Source organism: Pogona vitticeps, chromosome 1, assembly GCF_051106095.1.
Source record: "Pogona vitticeps strain Pit_001003342236 chromosome 1, PviZW2.1, whole genome shotgun sequence".
NCBI classification, from domain to species: domain Eukaryota; kingdom Metazoa; phylum Chordata; class Lepidosauria; order Squamata; family Agamidae; genus Pogona; species Pogona vitticeps.
Window position 1 is genome coordinate 295415350 of NC_135783.1, and position 15874 is coordinate 295431223.

The 15874-nt window shown below is 44.7% G+C and overlaps 1 protein-coding gene across 8 annotated transcripts in view; it reads left to right on the forward strand.

Moving 5' to 3' along the window:
* The window catches only part of RAD51B (RAD51 paralog B), a 473685-nt gene that overhangs the window by 223187 nt on the left and 234624 nt on the right, over window positions 1-15874 (forward strand). For all 8 annotated transcript variants that reach the window (XR_012082526.2, XR_012082525.2, XR_012082524.2 and 5 more), the window contains one exon: window positions 1681-1799. Coding sequence is in view for 4 of the 8 variants with exons in the window: in XM_072986151.2 (XP_072842252.2) it covers window positions 1681-1799 (119 nt within the window). In the remaining 4 variants the exon portion in view is untranslated. The remainder of the gene's footprint in view (window positions 1-1680; window positions 1800-15874) is intronic.

A 15874-nucleotide genomic window follows, 5' to 3' on the forward strand; every position in this document is an offset into this window, starting at 1 on the left:
GATTTTTGTCAGGCAAGTCCATTGATAAAATTGATGACCTTTCTTCTAATCCTGGATCCACTGACCAATTGCCAATCAAGTAGCCAGAAAGGTCTTCAGCCACATCATTTCTTTGGGAATCTCTGATGATCACATTCAAATCTTCATTGTCTAAGATAGATGAAGTACTTGACAAATTCCCTAGAAAACCTTTTCCCAGCAGAACCGGAAAAGTCCTGTTGACTAATGGAGGTTAAAGGCATGCAGAAATCTACTATACCCCTCTGACTTTTACTTCTGGGAGCATTGTTAGTCCCAGCACGAGTTTTCTGGCCTCTAGTAACGACCATTGGTAGTGTTTATATGTGCTGTTGAATCACACCTGCAACCAGGAGAGTTAGAGCCTTCTGCAAATCCTAGTGCAGATCCTAGTGTGGTTTCTTTATTTATTTATTACCTTGCATTCTGTGATATCTCCTTATCAGACAGCTCAGGCAACTCCAAACATTTGACTTCTAAATATCTTCTAAATAACTCACAGTATTATGACGTGGTTCTTGTATGGCCTTGAATTTTCCTCGAAACCATCTCAGTCCTTTTCAAACATTGTGTTACTGGAAAACTTCCCCAGGGAAACTCCAATGCTTCTTGCTCTCTTTGGTTCCAGCCACCACCGGGAAGCAAAGTTCTTTTAATGAATCAACTTGAGCAGTTGAATACAGTGGTGCCTCGCTTAGCGAGCGCACCGTACAACGACGAATCCGTATAGCGATCCCCTTTTTCAGGATCGCTATACGGAGCACCCAATCACCGCACCTCGCTTTGCGACGATTGGGCGTCCCGCGGCCATTTTGGAGCCGCCGATCAGCTGATCGGCGGCTCCAAAATGGGCGCGGGAGGACCCGAAATGGCCCCGCGCTGTGTTTTCGCGCCCTCGGCAAGCGAGGGGAGGGCGCGAAAACGCGGCGCCATTTCGGATCCGTTTTGAAGCCGCAAAACAGCTGTTTTGCGGCTTCAAAACGGCCGCGGACGACCCGAAATGGCCCCGCGCGGCGTTTTCGCGCCCTCCCCTCGCTTGCCAAGGGCGCGAAAACGCCACGTGGGGCCATTTCGGGTCCCTTTTGAAGCCGCAAAACAGCTGTTTTGCGGCTTCAAAACGACCCGAAATGGCCCCCCGCGGCGTTTTCGCACCCTCGGCAAGCGAGGGGAGGGCGCGAAAATGGCTGCCCGGGGCCAGGAAACTTCTCTAAGTGGGAAGTTTAGGGCCGATTTGGAACGCATTAAATGAAGTTTAATGCGTTCCAATGGCTTTTTACTTCCCGCTTAGCGAAGATTTCGTATAGCGAAGGTTAATCCGGAACGGATTAACCTCGCTATACGGGGCACCACTGTACTTTGTAAGTATTTAAAAATAAAGATTAAAAAGCTTGACAACAAACGCTGTTCCTCCCTCAGACTGGAACTGGAAGCTCCTCTTATTCAGTATAAGTATTAATGAATTATTGCCAATTTAAACATCCTTGCATAAGCAGCTATCCACAATAAGTATATTCAGCATAGTATAATTATATTATCTCATGCTCTGGTTTGATTTATCTTTGTCATGTCATCTTGGAGAATACATTTATTCCAAAGTATAAGCTTTAATCTTAGTCTGTTTACAAGAACATAAGAGTAATGTTTCTATCATTTCTATTCTAGGATCTTCTAGAAAGAGAGAGGGAGGATCTGGTTATGTGACCACAGCACTGGGGAACACTTGGAGTCATAGTGTAAATACAAGACTCATTTTGCAATATCTGGATTCAGGGACAAGACAGGTAAGGAACCAGGGGAGTTATTCCTACAGTCATGTGTCCTTGATTCTGCTTCAGGCCTGATTCTGCTCAAATCTCAGTATTTTTAATTTACATTCCCATAATTTTAGTAGATGCAAGTGGGATCTCTGTAGGAAGAAGAAGAAGGAATGGGGGGGGGGAAAGGGTCATTCTTTGCTCTGCTTTCCCTTCCCTCAATGAGTCCATCACTATGTGGGTTGTCCTCAGAAACCAGTTCCTCCTCATTCTCACAAATACTATGTCAGGAAAAAGAGGATCTGGTGTACATTTGGGGGTAAAAAAATAACTGCAGGAAGGAACTAAGAACCAGCATAGATGAAGGGAAACCATACTATTGCTGGGTTTCTGCCATTTTCCTTAATCCCTTGAATTAGAATTGGAGACTGGCAGTTGGGCTCTATGAGCAAAATCTCATGCCAGTGAACATTTTGACTGCAAATGACTCCCTCAGCCTGTCTTTTTTCCCTAGTGATGGCTTCCATGTCATAGTAGATGAGAGCTATCACTTACATAATTTTCTCTGTAACGTGGGCTAATGGAGCATGGTGCCTTCATGCACATCTCTTGGTTAAGAGGATGTGGAGGTCATGGTTATCACACCATTTTTTCTCTCTCTGTCATTGGTAGAGACTCCCTCTTGTCCACATTCCTTGTGTGGTCTTTCAGATATTATATGCAGATACTTTCTTCACAAGAAAATGGGATATACATGTAATGGCTGACAAACAGGAAAGGTAACAGGTACATCTATGTCTGGGAAAGAAATGGATTTAAAAAAAAAAGAAATAGTTTCAAATTATTTTTCTATTGTAATGCTTTTATGCAACTGAAGCATTCATAAAGTTAGATTCTTCTATATCCAGTACGTCACTATGGCAAGTGCTATTTTAGCTTCTTAGGATGTAGTTTCTTTTTAGCCTCTTAGGATTTAGACTATTAATTTGTAACTCCTAGAACTATATCCAGTGTTGTGCAAGATGATTTCCACTTGCACAGCAGTTCATACCCAAACTTGGCAGCCTCTCGTGTACCTGCCGAATCTGCAGAATCCATCAAAACAGATTTGAAAGGGGCAAGTAAAAAAGGAGTCTTTTCAAATATAAGATTCCATTCTGTCAACAACATGATCCAAATGGATTTCTCCCTTTTCTTCATTGTGATAGTTAGGTAAAAGTAAAGGTTCCCCTTGACAATTTTTGTCCAGTCGTGTTCAACTCTAGGGGGCGGTGCTCATCCCCGTTTCCAAGCCATAGAGCTAGCGTTTGTCCGAAGACCATCTTCCGTGGTCACATGGCCAGTGCGACTTAGACACGGAACGCTGTTACCTTCCCACCGAGGTGGTCCCTATTTATCTACTTGCATTTGCATGCTTTCAAATCGCTAGGTTGGCGGGAGCTGGGACAAGCGATGGGCGCTCACTCCGTCGCGTGGATTCGATCTTACGACTGCTTGATCTTCTGACCCTGCAGCACAGGCTTCTGCGGTTTAGCCCACAGCGCCACCACGTCCCTTCATTATGATAGTTAGAGACATAAATATTTAGCAGGTCCAACATTTTTTGTTTTCCTCCTCTGTAATTTTATATAAAGTGCCCACTTTACATTTTAAGAAATAAATGTTTATCTTTCTGTAGCTATTTGTGAATAGGGTTTTGTCATCCGCATCTGCCAACGCAGCTTTCCTTTCCTTCCCGTAATAAACATCTCTCAGGAATTAAAATACACCCACCAATGTAAAAGACAGATCTCACACAGTCAAATGGTGTATTTCAAAATATTTCACTGGATGATTGGGAGTTTGTGGGGGAAGCTATTTTTTGGAAAGAGCTATGAGGTGACAGGGACGTGGTGGCGCTGCAGGTTAAACCGCAGAAGCCTCTATGCTGCAAGGTCAGAAGACAAGCAGTCATAAGATCGAATCCACGCAATGGAGTGAGCTCCCGTCGCTTGTCCCAGCTCCTGCCAACCTTGAAGTTCGAAAGCATGTTAATGCGAGTAGATAAATAGGTACCACCACGGTGGGAAGGTAACGCGGACACGTTCCATGTCTAGTTGCGCTGGCCACGTGTCCACGGAAACTGTCTACAGACAAACGCTGGCTCTACGGCTTGGAGACGGGGATGAGCACCATGCCCTAGAGTCGGACACGACTGGACTAAATGTCAAGGGGAACCTTTACCTTTTTATGAGATGACAGTAATGCAAGCACATTATTTCATGTTCTTTCACTATATTTAACTGAAATCTCTCTGTCATTGAGCAGTTTATAATCCTGATCACCTCCTAGTTTAGAGAACACTGTATTAATCTTATAAATAGATGGCACTTGGCCCCTCGTCAATCAATTATATCAATAAAGGTTTGGGCCTCATTGGAGAAGTTTGTGAAGTTGGAAACCTGCAACAAGTCATTTCCTCTGGTACATTTATTCTGACCAGCAGTATCTGATAAAATGATAAAGATTTATTGAGCAAGCGATTCTTGCTCAATAAGAGCGTCGTGTTGTGGCGCAGTGGTTAAACCGCTGTATTGCAGCTAAAACTGTGCTCACGACCTGGGGTTCAAATCCCAGGTAGCCGGCTCAAGGTTGACTCAGCCTTCTATCCTTCCGAGGTCGGTAAAATGAGTACCCAGCTCTCTGGGGGGGGGGGGCAATGTGTAGCCTGCATAATTAAATTGTAAACTGCCCAGAGAGTGCTTGAAGCGCTATGGGGTGGTATATAAGCAGCACACTTTGCTTTTCTCTCACACTGGATCTTCTCTCAGTGTCTTTGGATGATACGAATATATAAATAACTAATTGTTTTGTTTTGCTTGTTTAGCTGCCTGTTTAGAAATCCCATGCACTGGACAAAGATATGAAATCTTCAACAAATAGGCAAACAGGTTATGGTCTCTAGCCCTGATGGAGAAATAAACATAGGTGATAAGGAATACTAAGAATGCTCAGAGCAATAACTTTTATTCAATATGGTACCCTTCAGTTAAATACTGGAGCAAAAATTTTCAGCCTATCAACCACTGAAATCCAATATTTGTATATGGAACACCATTTTTAATTTGCATACACATGCTGTAGATAATTAATTTGATTTTCCCCCATGGTTTCAAAATGTTTCGAAACATTAGTCTGTTTTTTTAATTGTTTATTTATTTATTTTAAAAAACCATGCCACCATCACCCTTGGGACCAGATAAACATATATATTCTTAATCTCTTTTCATTCCATTCCACTCCAAAAATACATTGATTCTTCTACTAGCTTATGACCTTTCCCTTTTACAAAAACATAATTCAAATATAGATTCCATTCCTCTTTAAAATCATTGTATTTTGTCACTCCCCTTCTTACCTTTATTTCCTATTAGTTTATCATTTATCGCTAAACTCCACATTTCTTTATACCAATTTTCAAGATTAACTTGTCATTTTTTCCAGTTTTTTGCAAATATTAGTCTTTCTACTGTCACCATTATAACTATTAGTTCTTTCTGTTCTTTTTAAAGATGGTCATCCTTGATTAAAAGGGCAATATTTGGTGATATTTGACTATTATATTCAATTATTTCTCTGATTTCTTTGAAAACCAATGTCCATTCTTTTTCGCAAGTCCACCACATATATAAATAACTTCCTTTTTCCTTTTTCCATCTCCAGCATTGTAATGGTACATTTCTATTTATAATATTCAGTCTTACTGGGGTAAGTTACCATCTCAATGCGACCTTATAACAGTTTTCTTTTACCCTTATAGACATAGTCTTCATTATTCTTTGTGACCATATTTTGTTTCAATCCTCACTTTTAACCTCTTCCTCCAAATCCTCTTGCCATTGTTTTTTCATCATAGCTTTTTCCGTATCCAACATTAGAATCTTATAAATCACAATTACTGTTCCCTTTCTTTTATTTCCTTCCTCTTGAACTTGTCTTTGCTCTATGGTCTTCTCAAATGTAGTCAATTTTCTAATTTCTCCTACTTTTCTTGTCCACTCCCTTGTCCAACTTTCCATTTGGAGTATATTTAACCATGAGTATCCCCTCTTCCTCTCCCAAAGTTTCCTTTATAGTATTTTTATCTTTCATCTTTTTCATCCAATCCCTTATTGTATTTAACCCTTTTCTACTAATACTTTTTTTAAGTTTAATTTTAAGGATTTGGGGGAAGCTCTGAGCCTCCTCTACTTCTTGTAGTAGTGAGATATGTGGATTCAATATATATCTAGTCTCGTTATTTATAAATAATTTACTTTTTTACCAGCAAAATCTTAATTAGAAACGTGTTTACTTTTTTTTTTTGATCACCTTACTGCCTATCCATCCACAGTCTTTTAAATTTGGGTTTCGTTTCCTCTTCACTTGTATATGTTGATTTGCAGTGTTTCTATGAAAGGCTTGGTTCTGATGGACATTCATTCATCTGTCGGATGAATACATAAAACTAATATTGATAGAGCATTGCTAGATGGTTGGATGTATGTACCCTTCTTTTCCAGAAGAGTTTTTCATAGAGGAAATTTTTTAAAATTATTTTTGATTCCATTACTCAAATCAGTAGCGAGTTCTTTATCAAAACAAAATTATATACTGCACTAAATAGAATACTATAGTGCATAATCACTTCATGCAGTTCTCTCAATTTTCTAAGCCACTATTCAAAATATAATTCAAAAGGCAGCTTGCAAGAAATAAAACTCTGTTAAACCACCATGGAAAATTGCAGTTTCAGTAAATCTGTGCTTCCACTCTTACTAAAAATAATCTGAATTTTTTTTTCAAGGTCTGTCTGGAAGAAAGAGAGTGGGTTAACTAGAGGTAGAAATTTGTCAGTGAAATAATTTTTAGAAAGCGGTATATAAATCTAAGTGTAACTGTTGTTTTTTTAATGGAACCTGGTTTCAGGCAATTTAGAGATTAATGCCAACACATTGAATAGATCTTGAAAGTGAGCAGCCAACCAGTGCAGTTATGCATATTTTGTGGAATATGGGCCAAAAATGTTGGCCCATCAGTATCCGGGCTGCCGTATTCTGCCTATACTGAATCTAACTCCAAAGATAGCTTCATGTGGTATGAATTACAGTCATCTAGACCACTGGTTCTTAACCTTGGGTTACTCAGGAGTTTTGGACTGCAACTCCCAGAAGCCTTCACCACCAGCTGTCCTGACTGGGGTTTCTGGGAGTTGCAGTTCAAAAGCATCCAAGTAACAAAGGTTAAGAACCACTGATCTAGACCAGTGGTTCTTAAGCTTTGTTACTCAGGTGTTTTTGAACTGCAGCTCCAGAAACCTCAGCCAGCAGAGCTGATGGTGAAGGCTTCTGGGAGTTGCAGTCCAAAAACATCTGAGTAACAAAGGTTAAGAACCAGTGATCTAGACCTAAAGTTCTGTGTGATGCTGGCGTATTTCAAGGTCAAATTTATTACATTTGAAGTTCTCAAAGCATTATAATATTAAATTATAACACTCCTTGATAGCTTGAGTCTATGGGTTCATCACAGATGACATTTTTCCCTTAAAGGAAAAACTTCATAAATTATATCAGTGTTCATATTGGTATCAAGGTACAAGTAGTTTAAATGGTCCGCCTTTCTTCAGAGGATGAGAATAAACCATTGTTTAACTCTTGGTGAAATAAGTTGTTCTCTAGACATCCACATTTTGCTTTTTCCCAGGTAGGAAAATTATTCACACAAACCAGCTTGCCTGTTTCTAAAAGCTTTATTTATCTAGTTGATTCTATACATAGAAATTCAAAATTCCCAATTGTTGGAAAAATGTAACTTGGAAATTAAAGATGCTCTAACTTCATTTTATGAAAGATATTCTCACAGCTATGAAAAAGCCGTGTAAAATTACTGTTAAATTATGTGAAAGTCATCCACAACTCTTACAACTATGGAAATCTGCAAGCTTCAGAAGTACAGTCAAAATATGAAGACAAAGCTTAGGTGGTAGGCAGATACTTAAGTCATGATTCAAAGGCAACTAAAAAGTACAGAATCAGGTGATTTGTATACATCCTGACTGTTCCTTGGATTACAGTTGCTGGGGTTGCCAGTGCTGCTTCTAGCCTGCAACTAGACTTTGAAATCACAAATTTAAATCTAAGATACAAATAACCAGAACCAATTTAAATCAGTTTCATCTGAGACCTCCTGTGTGAGGGTTCATAGGTGTGGGCTGTCTTTTCTCCAATAAACGGACGAGACTCTTGAGGAATATCAAACGGCAACGTATTTATTTCAACTTTAACATCATCGGTAACTATACCCATGAAAGGGTTCAGGGACGTTTGGAGCCCAAGGTTCGGCTTGGAAGGAGTCCACAAACTATGTACAAATGGGTTAGAGTTCTCTGGGTTCCAGGGTCCTGTTGAAGGCGGCCCAGGCCCTGGCCCAGGGTTCACTTCTTCTTCCAGGGAAATCAACGGTAGGGTCTCCTCGTCTCCACTCCAGCCGTCCCAAGAGGATCCGTCTTCTACTGTGAAGCCCCAGGGGCCGGGTAACCCCCCAGCTTCCTCAACTCGGCGATGTGCCATTGGCGCTTGCGTTCCAATTCTCTGGCAACCGCCTCTCGCTCCTCCCGCAGTTTCCTGCGCCACTCTTTCGCCTCCGTCTCACCCCAGTAAGACGGGCGCGGTTTCAGCCCCAGTTGGCGGCGTCTCTCTGCCTCCTCATGGGGTACTCTGACCTGCTCCCACTTGTGGGTCCAGGGGTCCTCCATCCAGACCCACTCCCAACCGCCTGGAATATCCTTCGGTCTTCCCCTTATATCCCCCATCCCAGCTTCTATCTCCTCCCCTCTCTTTCCCGCCTGAATCCGTCCCGTTTCGCGGGTAATCTTTAACCCCTTCACTTCCTCTTCTAGGTCCCGGGTATCTACCCCCTTGCTCAGGGTAAGGGTTCCGCCGCACTCTGCTCCCCAATCAGGGGTTTCCACTCCTTTCTCCTCCCGTCGCGGTGGGGATGGTGGGGGGGAAGTCTGGGTCTGGCTGTTATTCTTCGGGAGCAGCGGCACTCCAACCATGGCTTCCACTTTGGGAGCCTCACATACCCCCCCATCCGAGAGTGCCGCTCGCTCCTCCTCGCTCCGCGCCCACGGACCCTGCCGGGAAAAATAATCTACGTTAGAGTGTTCTTTACCCTTGCGATACTGGACCTTGAACGAATAGGGTTGCAAGGCTAGATACCATCGGGTGAGTCTAGGGTTAGTCTCCTTCATACGGTTCAACCATTGGAGAGGGGCATGATCTGTCACTAAGGTGAATGGGGCCCCTTGGAGATAATATTTCAAGGCGTGGGTGGCCCATCTTATGGCTAACGCCTCCTTTTCTATAACTGCATATTTTTCCTCCCGAGGCTTCAACTTTCGACTCAGATAGAGAATAGGATATTCGTTGCCCTCCCTCACCTGGGACAACACCGCCCCCAGACCCCGATCCGAGGCGTCGGTGAATAGGACAAAGGGGCAGTTGAAATCGGGGGAGAACCTGATGGGTAGTTCGCATATTATCCCCTTCAAGGTCTCGAAGGCCTTTTCCTGGGCTGTGCCCCATTTTACCTTAACCGAAGCCCCCTTCCTGGTAAGGTCGGTGAGAGGGGCAGCTATAGATGCGAACTGGGGTATAAACTGCCTGTAATAACCAATCAGGCCCAAAAACTGCTGTACCTCCCTTTTTGTCCGAGGCCTATACCATTGTGAAATCTTTGTCACCTTCTCTTCTTGCGGTTGCACCTCCCCCTGACCTACTTTGAAACCCAGATACTCTACTTTATCTAAACCAATTCTGCATTTTTTGGGGTTGACGGTTAACCCGGCCTTTTTCAACTCATTAAGTACTCTCCTTAAGTGAGTTAAGTGCTCTTCCCAACTGGCGCTGAAAACAATGATGTCATCTATGTATGCCGCCGCCCACTCCCTCTGAGATTCTAACAGCCGATCCATAAGCCTCTGAAAGGTCGCGGCTGCCCCGTGTAGCCCGAATGGCATCTTAACAAATTGGAAGAGCCCCTTGGGGGTACGGAAGGCTGTTTTCTCACGATCCTGAGCCCTTACGGGAATTTGCCAATATCCCTTAGTTAAATCGATTGAACTCAGGTATCGGGCGTTCCCTAATTTATCCAGCAGGTCCCCCACCTTGGGCATGGGGTACGCATCAAATTTGGAAACCGCATTGACTTTTCGAAAATCCACACAGAACCTTAAAGACCCATCAGGTTTGGGTACAATGACCGGGAAGCTGCGCCATGGGCCCTTGGCGGGTTCTATCACTCCAATGTTCAACATGTCTTCTACTTCCTTTTCCATTAGAGCCTTTACGTGATGGGGCCACGTTCTACCATTCTCCCTTACCACCACTCCGGGGTCGGTTTCTATGGTGTGCTCTACCAGATTCGTTTGGCCCGGGACCTTGGAAAACACCTGTGGAAATTCAGCTTTCAGGGAGAGGGCTTGCCCTTTTTGGGCGGGGTTCAGGAGTTCGCCCACAGTAATGTCTTCTTCTTCCCGCATCTGCCCCACCTCCGGTCCCAATTCCTCATCCGTTTCCCCATCGAAGAAGCATTCACGGTCTACCCACGCTTTTAGTAGGTTCACATGAAAAACCTGCCTTTTTCTTTTTCTATCTGGGGTTTCTACTTCGTAGTCCACCTCACTGATCCGCTTTAACACTTCATAAGGCCCATGCCATTTTGCCAGAAATTTGGAAGTCTCGGTAGGCAACAACACCAATACTCTCTGCCCTTTCTCAAATTCCCTAGGCTTCACCTTTCTATCATAGCGTTCTTTCTGTTTCCCCTGAGTTTGGGCTAGATTTTCCTGGGCCACCTCCCAGGCTAATTTCAAATTGTTCCTCATCTCTACTATTTGCTGCAGGGCATTCCGTGATGCATCTTCTCCTTCCTCCCACTTTTCGCGGATTAGGTCCAGCACTCCCCTCGGCTTCCTCCCATACAACAATTCAAATGGCGAGAAACCCGTCGAGGATTGAGGGGCTTCTCGCACTGCAAACATTAGAGGGTTAACAAACATGTGCCATTTTTTGGGATGTTCCATCGCCACCTTTCTCAACATTCCCTTCAGAGTCCGATTGAACCTTTCCACCAAGCCATTGGCCTGGGGATGGTAAATGGAAGTCCGGAGGGGTTTGACCCCTAATAGTTCCCACATTTGCTTGAACGTTAAACTCATGAAATTGGTCCCCTGGTCCGTTAGTACCTCCTTCGGGAACCCCACCCTCGAGAATACCCCCAATAGTTCTTTAGCCAATACTTTCGCCGTGGTTGACCTCAATGGGAGGGCCTCCGGGTATCGTGTAGCATAGTCAATTATCACCAACACGTATTGATGCCCCCCTTCAGATTTGGTCAGGGGCCCCACAATGTCCATGGCAATTCGATCAAAGGGTCTATCCACCAACGGCATAGGTACCAGGCCCGCCCCTGGGCCGGTTTTGGGTTGTGTTAGCTGGCATTTTGGGCATGATTTACAGTATTCTTCGACGTGCTTCACCATGTCCGGCCAGAAAAACCTTTGGCGGATGCGGGCCAAAGTTTTCTGTGTGGCCAAATGTCCAGCCACTGGCAAATCGTGGGCCCAATGCATCACCCAGCTCCTCAAGTGGTCTGGGACTACCAGGGTTGACTCCTCCCCCTGTTCCCCTCGGCGTATTTGGTACAGCAGTCCCCGTCGCACCTCAAACCCTTCCCCATTCACCGGGGTCTCTCCCTCTGGGTTGGCTTTTTGGAAACAGGACTCCAGGGAAGGATCGTCTTGTTGCAGGCCCCTTACTTGATCTCTGGACAACTGCATTACTTCTCCTTCCCCTTCTCCCTCGCCTCTTTCACCAACCAATCCGTCTTCTGCTCGTCGCGCCAAATCCTCTAGGCCTGGCCAGTCCCTGCCCAACAGCATCTCGCGGGTTAAGCCAGGGACAACTCCCACCTCCAAGGTTGCCTCCTGAGTTCCGATAGTCACGTTTGCCCTGGCCGTATCATATTCCTTGGCGTCCCCGTGGATGCACCTTACTACCACCGTCTCCCCTAGTCTCGGTCCTTCTAGTTCTCGTACCAACGATCGGGTGCACCCAGTGTCTATTAAGGCCCTTTTTCTCTGGCCGTTGACCTCGGCTGTTACCACCCACCCGGGATGGAACTTCTCACCCACCTTAGCGGCGTTCGCGTAAATGTTGGCCCATGCATATTCTTCTGCCGGGCAGAACTTCCGGATGTGGCCGAACTGGCCGCAGCCGAAGCAGGCGGTCATCTTTTCCTTCGCCTGGTTCCAGGTGGGCGCTAGCTTGCTCTTTGCCGGGTCCGTCGTGATCGTCGGGCGGGGGATTCGCGACCCCGTTGTATTCACGTACTCGATGCGGTCGGGGCCTTGTTTTTTAGGAGTCGTCATCTGGGTCCCTCGTGGAGCTCCTGTGATCGCTGCCTCCGCCATCTTGTCTTTGCTCCGGGGTTTCTCTCCCCCTGCCGCAGGGCGGTTTAACCATGGATCTTCCGTTCCTAGATAGTCTTCCAGTAGCGTAACAGCGCCTTCTACCGACGTCGGTTTGTGTTTCACCACCCAGTTCCTGGGTCCGGGGTTCAGCGTTGATACTAATTGCTCCAGTATCATTAACTCTAGCACCTGTTCCGCCGTTTTTCCCTTTGGTTGTACCCATCTCGTGGCGTTCACTCTCATCTTTTGCGCCACCGTTCGTGGGTGTGTGCCCGGCTTCAGTCGTAGCTCCCTAAATCGTCTGCGATAGGCTTCCTCATTCAGATTCAGCGTGTTAAGGATTGCCGTCTTGACCTTTTCGTAATCTCCCGCGTCTTCTGGGTCTAACGTGTCCACTATTTCTTGGGGTAAGCCCATCAGGTAGGGCGTCACGATAAGGGCCCACTGGTCCTTTGGCCATTGCGCTGACACCGCCACACGTTCAAATATGTTCAGGAACGCCGCCGGATCGTCTTGGGGACCCATCTTTTGGAGTTTGATTGGTGGCCGGTGTGCGATGGCCCCTCTTCCTTCCGTTACTGCCGCCTTGGCAGATAGTCCTATTTGTGTTCTACTTAGTTGATCTATGATTAGTTTCTGCTGGTCCGCCAGTTGTCTCATCAGTGCCTCTTGACCTTCTGTTATTTGTCGTATCCATCCATCCGTTTCTTGAGGGGCTGACAGCCCCCCGCGTTGGGCGCCAATATGTGAGGGTTCATAGGTGTGGGCTGTGTTTTCTCCAATAAACGGACGAGACTCTTGAGGAATATCAAACGGTAACGTATTTATTTCAACGTTAACATCATCGGTAACTATACCCATGAAAGGGTTCAGGGACGTTTGGAGCCCAAGGTTCGGCTTGGAAGGAGTCCACAAACTATGTACAAATGGGTTAGAGTTCTCTGGGTTCCAGGGTCCTGTTGAAGGCGGCCCAGGCCCTGGCCCAGGGTTCACTTCTTCTTCCAGGGAAATCAAGGGTAGGGTCTCCTCGTCTCCACTCCAGCCGTCCCAAGAGGATCCGTCTTCTACTGTGAAGCCCCAGGGGCCGGGTAACCCCCCAGCTTCCTCAACTCGGCGATGTGCCATTGGCGCTTGCGTTCCAATTCTCTGGCAACCGCCTCTCGCTCCTCCCGCAGTTTCCTGCGCCACTCTTTCGCCTCCGTCTCACCCCAGTAAGACGGGCGCGGTTTCAGCCCCAGTTGGCGGCGTCTCTCTGCCTCCTCATGGGGTACTCTGACCTGCTCCCACTTGTGGGTCCAGGGGTCCTCCATCCAGACCCACTCCCAACCGCCTGGAATATCCTTCGGTCTTCCCCTTATATCCTCCATCCCAGCTTCTATCTCCTCCCCTCTCTTTCCCGCCTGAATCCGTCCCGTTTCGCGGGTAATCTTTAACCCCTTCACTTCCTCTTCTAGGTCCCGGGTATCTACCCCCTTGCTCAGGGTAAGGGTTCCGCCGCACTCTGCTCCCCAATCAGGGGTTTCCACTCCTTTCTCCTCCCGTCGCGGTGGGGATGGTGGGGGGGAAGTCTGGGTCTGGCTGTTATTCTTCGGGAGCAGCGGCACTCCAACCATGGCTTCCACTTTGGGAGCCTCACATCCTGGTGTTGAGAAAACAGCACCCTGTTAATCATTTTGCACTGAAATAGAACATTTGAATGTGAGTGACAATTAACCTGGGCCAAAGTTGGTGTTTTCTGGAAAGTTCTCACCACTGCCCTATTTAGACTGTACAGATACTTTATATGATGTAGGTTCCAACTCTTGGAAATAGTAGCTGAGGTATCTTTGCTATGAATTATAAAAGTCTTTGCTATGGATTATAAACGTATCTTCCTTTTTCAATTTGCCTCCATGAGGACTATTTGGTTAAAAGGAAGAACAGAAACCCATTAAGTTATTCTTCAGTGTAGTTCTAGACTGCGACTGTAACCAGCACTTATATCAATGTCTGGCATACTGTACATGGACAAATGTGAAACTTATTGATTTTCTTACCATGATATCGTTTTGGGGCCAGAAAACCTCTGATTTAATTTTCCTTTGTGCTTCTTGAAATTCTGTGTTAAATTTGCACTATGAGCACCACATCAACTATTTATTTTTCTCCTTTTTTTGCCTGGTGGGACCTAAAGCACATTCCATTCAATCCTGATAATATGTGTTTTTTAACATTCCTATATATATTTATTTGTGAAAATTAAGACATGAGGATTGCAGTGGTGGTTGGAAAACATCTTGTTCTCTGTTAAAATTATTATGTAGCCGGGGCTATGGGAGAAAATATTCACGCTGTGGTCTAGAGCTTGGATAAGCCTCATATTTACTTGGATGGATCTTGGGACTTTCTAGTTTCACACACTGTTATTAGTTTAGGTTAGATACATACTCACACATGTGTGAGTAAAAGAGTGCCCACTCCCCCTCATAAATTAGTGAGGAGGAGAAACCCTGTTAAGATTTATTTCATGTTTATCAGCCTAGCTGTCAACCTATCAGCACATGAGTAACTCCATTGCAGCTACAGTTTGTGAAACAGAACCATAATATGACTGCTTAGAGATTAAAATCTTGGAATTGATAAGGAATTGATTTTCTTATATACATTTATTGTCATCCAGTAGAATTACATTTAGAAATGCCAAGTATAAACTGACAAAACCTCATCAAGATAGAGGGAAAAACATAGAAAACAGATAGCTGTAACAATGTCTGCAACTTCACATGACTTGAACAAAAGTATCTCTATACAAATATGCTTACTTGCAAGCATGGATATCTTCTTGTCTTGTACAATATTCTTGGACTTTTACTTATGGGAAGAGGAAAGCTTATACCGTTTTTGGACTTACATTGGCTCACTCTGTGGAGAGAAAGGTGGCATATAAATAATTTAAATACAATTAAATAAATAAAAATATCTAGGGAGAATATACTTGAACCTGTTTCTTAAATAATTATTTAATGGATAGTATACTTTACTTTATTTGCACTCTGGATCAAAAAGTGTTGTTGAGACAACTTTTCTTCTGGTTGATTTGCACCCTACTTCCAAAGCAAGGGCTGTTGGCTGATATCTAAAGCAGGCCCATTGAGTCAGTGAGGATTCAGTGAGTCAGCTCCTCCATACCTTCCACTGATTCAAATGAGCCTACTCTAGTTGCAGTTTGCTGCACCAAGACTAAGCACTTTTTTCTAAAAGCAAAAGACACTAAAACATCCCCTATTATGGACAGTCAGAATAGCAGTCTTTGGAAAACAGGTTAAACAGCAGAAGATGGTGCTGTAGTCACCATGTCCCCAACTTAGGTTTCATGCACTTGTGGGAAGGAGAGTTGGGCTGTTTGGAGCAGGGAGTAATCTAATTTCTTGCTAGGCTAGAGAGTTAAGAAATTAATGGCCAAAACCTTGCTGGACAGTGCCTGCCTGCACAAAGAGAATGACATCGCTGGTGGAAGCAGATTCCCACTGGTTAGAGGCTTCCTTTTGTGACTTGAGGATGCTCGTTATTTTGTTGCATTGTGTGCAAACTGTGCACACCCTGAAATCTCAAGGAGATGCGATTAATCAGT